The sequence below is a fragment of the Cyprinodon variegatus genome, unplaced genomic scaffold (assembly GCF_000732505.1).
Source record: "Cyprinodon variegatus isolate N-32 unplaced genomic scaffold, C_variegatus-1.0 Scaffold411, whole genome shotgun sequence".
NCBI classification, from domain to species: Eukaryota; Metazoa; Chordata; class Actinopteri; order Cyprinodontiformes; family Cyprinodontidae; genus Cyprinodon; species Cyprinodon variegatus.
In genome coordinates this window covers 492,107-502,728 of record NW_015150864.1, presented here as the reverse complement: position 1 = coordinate 502,728, position 10,622 = coordinate 492,107, and the positions used below count along the sequence as shown (strand labels likewise).

At 38.5% G+C, this 10,622-nt stretch overlaps 1 protein-coding gene across 2 annotated transcripts in view; it reads right to left on the bottom strand.

Moving 5' to 3' along the window:
- Positions 1-10,622, bottom strand: part of LOC107093182 (protein VPRBP-like) — a 25,271-nt gene that overhangs the window by 10,031 nt on the left and 4,618 nt on the right. For both annotated transcript variants that reach the window (XM_015388050.1, XM_015388052.1), the window contains exons 2-18: positions 10,205-10,401; positions 10,024-10,100; positions 9,802-9,875; positions 9,449-9,562; positions 7,546-7,683; positions 6,697-7,299; positions 5,747-5,848; positions 4,720-4,878; positions 4,319-4,498; positions 3,765-3,871; positions 3,469-3,568; positions 2,526-2,695; positions 2,218-2,342; positions 2,036-2,112; positions 1,522-1,686; positions 1,243-1,398; positions 39-674 (exon numbers count right to left, since the gene is read on the bottom strand). In XM_015388050.1, coding sequence (XP_015243536.1) covers positions 39-674; positions 1,243-1,398; positions 1,522-1,686; positions 2,036-2,112; positions 2,218-2,342; positions 2,526-2,695; positions 3,469-3,568; positions 3,765-3,871; positions 4,319-4,498; positions 4,720-4,878; positions 5,747-5,848; positions 6,697-7,299; positions 7,546-7,683; positions 9,449-9,562; positions 9,802-9,875; positions 10,024-10,100; positions 10,205-10,395 — 3,174 coding nt within the window. In that variant the 5' untranslated portion in view covers positions 10,396-10,401. The remainder of the gene's footprint in view (positions 1-38; positions 675-1,242; positions 1,399-1,521; positions 1,687-2,035; positions 2,113-2,217; positions 2,343-2,525; positions 2,696-3,468; positions 3,569-3,764; positions 3,872-4,318; positions 4,499-4,719; positions 4,879-5,746; positions 5,849-6,696; positions 7,300-7,545; positions 7,684-9,448; positions 9,563-9,801; positions 9,876-10,023; positions 10,101-10,204; positions 10,402-10,622) is intronic.

Sequence of the window (10,622 nt, the reverse complement as noted above, 5' to 3'; positions counted from 1 at the left end):
CTAGAGTTAGCCTGTGTTACATAAATCCACAAACTGACCTGTACAAAAGCACCGTGGTCGGACTTCTGTTTCAGTGCACGAAGTTTTTTCCCTGAGTTGCAGCTGGCCATTTGTCGTTCTCGCGAAAACAAGATCCGGCCAGAAAGATGCGAGCTCTGCCCATAGGGTGCAGGCTGAGGAGGAGTAGTTGGAACAGCTGAGGTAGATGCCCAGGAACCTGACATGTGAGACGCCGCTGGGGATCGGGAAACTGAGGGAGCAGAATGACCTGAGGACAGAGGAGAGGCTCCGACATGGCCGGCGATGCGAGCTGACATCCCGCTGGCTAACCGACAAGTCCTAGGTCTGGAGGTGGAGGAGGTAGGGGTGACACATGAGAGGGTGGAGTTTGGACCCAGAGGAGCTGCAGGTAGATTAGCCTCCTTAACCAGGGTGTTGGCTGTGTCATGGAGTCCTTTGGCTACAAGGTGGTTCCTAATCAGAATGAGGAGCTCCTTCTCAGAAAACGTGATGCGAGTCTGGGCGACCACGTTGTCCTTCTGCAAGCGGGCCAGTGACACGTCAGCACCCATGATGATGGGCTTGCCAGACACTCGCTCGGTCAGCTTGACGGCATAGCGACAGAACAGAACGTGTTCGCTGCGTTTGTCCTGCAGCACCGGCTCCTTCATGAGCTGGAGAGGAGAAAAACAGAAACATGAAGACTTTAGTCTGAGGCCTGAAGCTGAAATTATGCTCTCCTCTCTAATTTTTCCATCATTTACAGTTTGATTTTCCTGAACCTTTATTATTCTGAATGACAGAGCAGCAGCTTAAATGAAAACTCCTGTACTTCAATCCTTTAAAAAAGTTTTGGTCGCAATTTAAAAGAGAAAAACTCTGCACCAAAACTGGGAACGCAACTTTTTAATAAAGGTTGTGTTTCAAAACTCATTCTCCTTCCTGTAGAGTTTTGTACTCTATTTATCCATAAATAGGTCGTTAAATACCCGCAAAACTTCAGAAAGAGGTCTACTGAGTTTTACTGTGCCTTCTATTGCCTTGTTCTTCCTGTTTAGGGGCTAAAACATGAAACACGCTTTTTTATAAAACCAAGCTGTGCACACTGCTCTGTAAAAATAATCAATCAAACATCAATGGTGATAAAAGATCCTGCTCAGAATAGTTGAAGGAGCAGCTTTTACACTTGGGCTCGTTGTAAAAGATTCTAATTGCATTTTGGTTTAAAGGTCTTTCTGTTACCTGCTGAATCTGACTGCTGGTGAAAAGCGGCAGCTTGCTGATGATCTGCCTGATGGCAGAGCAATGACTGAGCCCAACCAGAGCCTTACAGGCCAAAGCTCGGATCAGGTCTGCATCTGTGATAGGAACCTTCACGGACAGCAGAGACAGAAGCACCTGCAGGGTAGAAGAGGTATAATAAGGAATGCCGCCCATTTTATTACGTTTAATTAAAGAAAACAAGCAGGTTGTGATTAAAGCAAATGCAGGCATTTAGATGCACATATATTAACTGCCTACCTTTATGCCATTATTGTTCTGCACCACTTGCCACATGTGGGAAAGCACCCTGTTGTGGATGGGCGGGGACTGCTGGGGGTGCAAAGGCTTTTTGAGGGGGGAGACAGCGAAAGCCCCGACGCTGTTCCGGCTCTGGTCTGGAGCGCACACACAGTTTATTATCACCTGAGGTAAACATGAGACAGCAAGTTTAACTGGGTCAATAAAAGAGCATTAAAAAATCAGAACAGCTGCAGAAACTGATCTTCTCTGACATTTACACAGTTATCTAACCTGGAAAAAAATATATATATGTGTAGTTAGTTTTCCATTGGATGCAAAAAATGTGTTAATTTGTGCTAATAAAATAATCCTAACTGGGAGTTTCACAAATTTGCTTAAAGGCTGAACAAGGCTAACGGTTAAAGGACAAATCTTTAATGACCTGATCTGACAAGCTTCCACTTATATGTCAATACATTTCAGCTTAATTAGTGAACAAAAAAAGAGAAAAACATCATAAATATTAGCTTACTTGCAGGGCAGACTTCTGAATCTCGGCATCGTTAGGGAACACCTCACCTTCGGCCACTCCCAGAATGATGCTCATACCTGCAGCAAAAATGTGACACAGATGGGAACAAACATCCTGGGATTTAAACTTCCACAAACCTTTTCTTTCCAAAACTCAGAGAGAAACAGAGAGGTTTTACAGACCTATAGTGGGAACAAGGGATCCATTTTCATCATAAACCTCCACTGTACCCGCCAGCACCAACTGGACTTTAGGAACAACTGTCAGCACGGCTATGATGTCCAAAGCATAGCGAGCTGTGTCGCTCCTGCAGAGAACACCACCATGAGATAAAGAGCGGTAGAGAACAAAACTTTTTTCTCCCGCTGTCGCTTCATTGCAATATTTATACAATATTAATAAAAGTGAATTCGAATTCCTGGATTTCATTTTCCAATGTTCTTAAAACTCATCTGTTGGTTACATCATTGCTGTCAGGGAGTCAGATTACCTGCCGTTGTAGGTTGACCAGTCGCAGGCGGCTGATATGAGCTTCAGCATTAAAGGAACACAGGACAACTTGTAGAAAACTTCGACCGGCTCCCAGTGGAGCTGAGGAGGTCCACATTCAATAAGGAACTCCATCATCTCAATGATTTGCTCTCTGGTGTATGTATAGGCCTTGGGGGAAAAAAAAGAGAATAATGTTAACATGTCGGATTATAAAGAGTTCTGGTAAATTCAATCATTACTTCAGTTTATTTAATTTGGATTGTGACATAGTACAAAAAAACTGAATAATCGTGAAGCTTCTGTTTTTTGCATGTATTGCTGTTGTTATACACCTTTAACTTTACATCAATAGATTATTATATTTTTCTGATTCTCCTTTAAGTTTTTATTTAAGTTAATTTCAAAGAATATGCCATTATGACTCATTACCGTGTGTTAATCTAAACCAGAGGTTTGCATCTTCTATAGTGTATCATCTCAGCATGTAATAAGGTCTCTGAAAACCACAATATGTTGGACTTTTTTTCATTAGTAAAACTTCTGCTTTTATATTTGTTTATGTTATTTTAAAATACCAAACCACAAAGTCATACTGCTATTTACTGAAGTATGCAAAAATGTAAGAAACACTGTTTAATAACATTTCTTGGACAAGCTTCACCTTTTGTTACTGGCAGAGATTTCTCTGGTTTCATTTTGTGTGCGATCTGCGCACAATGTTTAAGTACCGAACACAAAGTGTACTTTCCTCAATAGTTGTTACCTGGATTTGTTTGAATTAAGGCTTTGAAAACAGGGATGTTTATATAATAATCTGCTGACTGCCATCAAACTAGATGAATGTAAGTGAAAGACAGAATGGTGTTCTTTACTGTTCCCTCCAGTATCTAATGATTTAATGATAAATGCATGATTACCAAGAACAGAAACAGTAATCGTACCTTGTAAGATGGCTGATGGGGAATAATGGTGCCATTTTCTGAAGTGTTCAAAGAGCGTTTCACCTGTTCAGTCTTCACTGCCAGGTGAGCTTCAAAGTACCTTAATAAGCAGACAGATGATAAAATAATATTTAAATCCATCAACACTGGTAAAGAAGAAGACAGAAAATGTAACATCAACGATAAAAATAGCAAAAATAAAGATTTACTTTGAAACACTGTGACATAATTTATGTTACTACTTCTAGATCAGTAAATTATTAGGGATCTCGATTAAATATCAGGAGGAAATATACTTGCGCAGCGCCATGCAGGTGTGCTTGGCTGTCTGTCTGCTTGAGAAGATCTGATCATCACTTAATCTCTGTGCATTCTCTGCGTTCAGGATCTCCAAAGTGCTGATCTATAGGTAGAAAAAAAGATACCACAGCAATAAAAATTTTAGGAAAAGAAATATTCAATAATTTTAGGGAATTTAAGGCAAAGATAATGTATTAAGAATTCAGAAAAGATCATTAATGGTCAAAACAAACTGATCGACCAATCAAAAATGACTGGAGTTGCTTTTGATCTCAAATGGCCATATTATTTTGAAACTATTCATTAATATCATCATTATTTGATTTTAATCTAAATATATAAAGAAAAATTTCCTCCCATATGATAACATGATTTAGACAAGTAAATTCTCTCTAGCTTAAAATACATTTTTTGTAGCCATTTCTGAACAGTTTCATCTTTACTGAGAGGGGGAAGAATCTACTGCAGCAACAGGGTGACATGATTTAGGGTTTATGATTTAGTAGTAACCAGGTTGATTCAGTACTAACCAGATTAATATAGTACTAACCAGATTGACCAGCCTGCGGAGACCATCCAGCTGGTCGAAGAGCTGCAGCACAGCCCTGAATGAAAAAGAAATGGAGAAAAACATGGTGGCGTGGCAGATGCCCGAAGCATGGGATGACTCCAGCAACCACAGCGCGTATGACACCATGTCTGACAGCACGCCGTCTGGAAACATGCAAACCTAGAAGCGACAGACAACAGACGACCAGGTATGATGGCGGTTAATACAAACGTTAAGATTTAGTCAGCTCTTATTCCAACAGGAAAAATAAAAGAGTCAAAAAAAATTAAGTAGGACAGAGTCAAATCAAACACAAAGATTACATATATAAAAAAGAACTGAATTACTAAGGATCTTAGAGATTTTTAATTCAAAATAAGTGGTGCTTGTCTTCACTGTACCCTCTCCATTGCATCCTGATTGTAAGCCAGATAGTAAAGGCAGAGAGAAACGCCTGTTGCTGCCATGGAGGGCCTCGGGATCTCCAGGAGTTTCTGCACTCCTCCGTGAGCAGTGAACTCAGACGAGAACTTCTTATGAAGGAGCAGTGAGGCGAGATACTGATGAGACACAAGAAAAACAAAGCAATTACTCATGATTCTTTTAAAATAAAATTACTGAGGAAGGCAATTAGAAGTTCAGATTGAGTTATCAAAATCAGGTTAATTAATGAATTAAAAAGTGACAGAAAATGTGTCTGCAAGGTGATTTCTGCTTATAAAACAGTTTCAAGAGGATTCCAAATTTTTCAAAAAACTGAAGCAGCTATTAATGTCCACTTACTCTAAGTATAGCTTTACAGTTTTTAATGTAGCAAAAAACTAAATAAAAGTTAGTTTAGTTTGTTTATCTATGCATTTTAATTTTGGTTAAAAAAATGTATCAGAAAAGGCTTATCACCTTTTTCCTGAAGTATCTGCATATTGTTGTTTATTTAACAATGTAAAAAACAAAACTATATATTTTTATTTGCAGCTAAATTAAAGCTTTTAGATGCTATGTTGGGTCTCCATGTGTTCCTCATTGGTGTGCAAGCCCAAAGAGCAGAACCCCACCCACAGAAGAAATTATCTTTTACTCACAGATGTTTTTTTAAAGGGGAGGACGCTGGTGGCAAAGTTATGTTTTTCCATTCTAAGTAAAAAAGATACTTCGCCTCCTTTTTCAATCAAATTATCTTAAAAAAAATGTTTTTTTAATATTAGGGCTGCAATTCAATAAGCAAATCTGGAATTTTGTTTCAAAAAATCCTTAAAAAACATTTTAAAAAATAACACGCACACAAACTAACATATGCCCAATGGAAAAGGATAATGGAAAATAAAACTGACAACTGCTAAATGACAACAATACATAGTAGGCAGTTTGATTTATGAAGGGAAAACAGAATTTTCTGCATCTTTGTTGTTTCTTTAATAGCATTCTTACCAGCAGAGCATCAAAAGTAAGCTGAACATTTTTGGTCTTCCTGAGGTCAATGTAGTTCATCATCAGCGACAGAGTGTCCAGTTTCATAAAGACTCCCAGCAGCTGCAGAAATCAAAAAGATTTTTTAAATAACAGACTTATTTCATAAATGAATTTTTTTTTAAACGGAAAATATCCAACAACATATTGTGGATATTTAATCAAACACAGCTGGACCAAAGAAAAGACTTCTGAGCGCAAATGTTTTCAGGGGATTTTTTCAGTGGTATCAAAGTAAAAGAGCCAGACAACCACAAGTTCCTATAAGAAGCAATTCTGTGCTACTTTCTGTCAATTTTATACTGTATACCGGTACTATTGGATTGTGTTAACTTGCAAGATATGTTCCTCCTGGATGAGCCTGCTGAGACAATTTTTTTCTTGCACTTTGTCATTGACTCTTAAGGAATCCCTCATACTGAGGATGCATGCAGTGACAGTGGAGAGGAAAAACTCCCTTTTAACAGGAAGTAAAAGAGAAAAGGCAACTGCTAACTAGCTCCACAGGTGGCCCCGTCCACGAAGGCAGACTCACATCGGATCCCTTCCTGATACAACCAGGCTTAAAATCATGGATTTCTGCATTCAAGTCAGAGACATAAACCACTAAAACTGTGAGAATTTGTAAGTATATCTTGTTTGATATAAAAACTCAGTTTTCTTGAATTCTCTTTGCAAGAAAAATGTGTTCATGTTGCTAGTTTGCCTTATGCCTACGACTTTGCTTGGAGAAGGAAAAAAAAAGAAAAAAATCAAAATATTTTCTCTGCTCTTTGTTAGTAAAGTAGAATTACCATTTTTTTCAAATGGGTGCTTAATATAATTATTCCAAATGTGCAATAATGCATTTCTTAAAGTTTTTCCCCTGATCTGTTGTTTGAGGGGCAAACATTACCATTTAGCACTCTTACCTCTTGGTAATCTCCAAGCGGTGTCAAATACTGCAGGATGAGCCTCTGCTCCATGGCTGGACTCAACGGCGACAGTCTGTAGTCGGAGCCAATCAGAATGGGGCTCATCTCAGCCCAGGAGGAGCTGCTGCTGGGCTGCTGGCTGGTATCCGCCTTCTCTCCCTCCTCCTCAGCCCCACTGATGGAGGTGGTGCAGTCCTGCTTCTGTTTAGCCTTCCTTCCATTCTCATTTAGTTTCTTCCCTCTTCCTTCTTCTTCTCCTCCCTGAGTTTCTTCCTTCTCTTTTGAAGCAGGATGCGGGCTCGCTTGATACACAAAGTTTGGGAGAAGGCGAGAGGAGGAGGAGCGGCCACCGTTTCTCTGGGCAGGAGATTTGACCTTTGACATTGACCTACTACTCTCCCCATTATTCTCCTTTCCCTCCTTGTCTTCTGAGCCATCTTCCTCTTCAGTCTGGATTCGCCGTTTTTTTGTGACAACTGAGGTGTGGGCGGCTTCATCCTGAGAGTCTGGAGGTAGGTTCTGGGCGGTGTGGGTGGGACTAAAGGGACTGGTGAGCTCTGCAGATTGCAGCTCATGTAGACGTTTGATCATCATGGATACCTAGATGTGCACAGCAAAGTTAATGTGACAGAAAAAATACACTTTTTGAATCAAAATGGGTCAAACATATACTTTTTAAAGGACGGAGGGTTTCTACAAACATTTTTAACAGCTTAAAGATTTACAGTGAGCCTTTCTCACATGTAATCACTAAACATCTTCAATACTACTGTATGGTTGCAGTTAAACCCAAATTTAGCCTTTTCCTGGACTGCTGCCTCCACTGTCGATGTGTATGAAACCCACCAGTTTAGCGTTCTCCTCTCTGTGGTTAGTTGCCAACTCCTGGTTGCTCATGGCTCTGGCCAGCAGGCCCGTGGCGTAGACGCAAAGAGGTCGCTCAGCTTCGCGGGCCCAACTGAATATCTTCGCCAACAAGCCTTCCTTTTATCCACACAGCAAAAAGCAGATAACTTATTAAATCAAAACATTTTCCTCCTATTTTAACATATTATTATGCTTTAAATCCCCATGCATTCCCCAAAATCTGAAACCTCAAATACAATTTCTACTGAAAGATGTGTTATTTCAATCATTAGTTATAGAGTTTCTGATATTAGCATTGTGCCATCTGCTTCTACTACTCAGTATGATGAGATAAATCACTTGTTCAATTCATTTCAACTCTTATCTAAGTTTTACTTATTAATAAACTTATAAAATCTTCCTCCTCTTAGATGTTTTATAAACAAAGTTTCTTAAGGATGTTTGTAATTTTTAGTTTAACATTTAATGAACTACAGGTTTTTAAAAATGGATTTATCCAATTGGGAAGTCATTTAAATATTTTAAAATATTTTAAACTTTTTTTTTACATTAAAGAAAGTTTTCTTGATTATATTTTTCATATTAATTCTATAGATAAAGGTTTCCTCTTAAGTTTTAACTGATCTTAAAACATTTCAGGGTTTTGACATCACCACAGTACTGAAACTGCTTTAATAAAAGCTGTGGATGACATCAGGACGAACTCAGATGTTTTACCATCCTGGTGTCGGTGGATCTCGTGGCTGCGTTTGACATCTCACCAAATATTCTTTTAAGCCAACCTAATAACTGGTTAGGTGTCAGAGACACTGTTGGTTTCAGTCGTATCTGCATGACAGAACTTGTTTTTCCAGCAATAATTCTGGAATTATTATTACTCATCTTTTTTCTCATCCGATGAGAAAACAGATGGGTTCTGTGTTTATTAGTTCTGTGGCGTTCCACAAGGCTCCATTCTTAGACAACTATTATTACATGTTAACACTTAGTCAGGTTATCTGTATATTCAATGCCTTTTTTCACTTCTTTCCATTTGTAACTCTCTCTCCTCCCAGTATGGTATTCCGTCTTTCACAAAACAAATCTTGAATTTCTAATAATCTTTATTACTCATTACTGATACAACAGAGGTGATGGTGTTTGGAGCCAAAGCCAAGAGGAATCCAGTAACTCATTTCCTTTCTGTTTCTGGTTTTAACTGTACTACTGAAGACAGGAATTTAAAGAACCTTTTTTATTCAAAACTTTCAACTGTGGAAGACATGAAACAATCTTCCATATTTCTGGTTATTTGTTTATGGCAGTTCCTTCCAGTCTTATTCTTTCTAGGTTTTCTTCAAGTATCCATTTAAATCTTATAATAAACTCTGAGCTCCTTTATGCAGAACTTTGAGAAATCTAAATTACAATATGAATAACTTTTATCGTTTTTACTGTCATTTTTTAAAATCATTATCCTTCATCTCTATCTCATTTAGTTACTCTCAGCCTTTTTTTTTTGCCCAAACAATTTAGCACTCTATATTCAGATTCTTTGAAGATCGGGTCCATATTGTGGATTGTTTCAGGCCAAAACTTTTTTATTTTTGTAAAGGAAAACCCAACGCATCCAATCACATTCCAAGATCATCAAGCAAGAAAAATATCTCAGAGGTAAAATATGCTGAAGTTTGCATCATGGTTGTAATTTAAAATTGCCTGTCTGAAATTACAAAACTCATTGAGTAACAGAACCACTTAATGATGTTTATAGCAGTAAAGGCAGGCAAGGAGAAGTTTATAATATTGTTTATAATACTTTAATTTCATGGTATCATAAGTGAAATTCTTATCACAATTCTGTTTAGCAATGTGTGATTTAATAACCTTAATTAAAAAATACCTTCTCTTCAAAGACAACAACGGTATCCAGGCCTGGGCCAATGTTCAGAAAGAGGCGACAGGCTGCTGTGTTAAGGGCAACGTCTCGACTGGTCATGATATACGTGTCCAAAAGCTGCAAAACAAATGACAGAACTTATAAAAACACTAACTAATAGTAGTATTCCTAAATAACAGCTTTAAAGACAAGAGGCCTGCAATCTTATTTTTAGCTTCTAACTATAAATATGTGTTGTATTTAAAATAAAATGTAGATATTCTTATTCATGGACATGTGCAAAATGAACACACATTTTTGCCTTACTAAGGATTGTATGAACATAATAACTACAACAAGTAAACGGTTAGGGTTACCTCATTAGTGAATTCATCATTTATAAAGATCATCCTCAGCAGCTGACCCAGCATACAGTTTGGGTGAGCTCTTTCTGCAAAATTACACACAAGCCAAAGAGTCAGCTACAGGTCAAAAGTGTGTGTAAGAATAAACATGAGTGTCTAATTATGTTTTTCACGTCTACTGAAGATTAAACAAAACCTGTCAGCAAAGCACACAGCTTGAGAAAGTGGACGCACCTGGATGACGATCATCAAAGGGGTCAGGATCAGATTTGTAAAATTCTTCTGTCTCCTTTTCGATCAGCTCAGATATTCTGTAAAATTGTTAAAACAAAATAAAAATAAAAAAGGAGAAATATAGATGAGATGCAAATACTACCTGAAAAAGCTACAGATAAACAGGAGGAGGAGCTCTGACTTGGTTAAGGTGGACACCAGCTGCTCTGTGGTAGCATGCCTTGTCTCTTCCCACTCATCCAACAGTTTGCCCAGATCAGCTTTGGCGTCCACTGACGTGGCAACTGCAACTGCAGCAGACAAAGCAGCCGCCCATGCAGAGGACAGGACAGCAGACAGGGCAGCCGATGAGTCTTCATCTTGGGAGGACATCCCAGCCTGCAGAAAACAGGACGCAAACAGAACCAACAGATGAATAAATGTTCGGTGGTTTAATGCACAAGAGGAAAACATCTGGAAAAAGTTTGAGGGTTTCATATTTGGAAAGTAGAACAGTCTGTTTTAATTGCTTTAAAGGAATAGTACACCCAAAACATGATTAGCCTTCATTTTCTACTCACCCCCATGCTGAACAACACTCTGGAGTACTTTTTTGATAT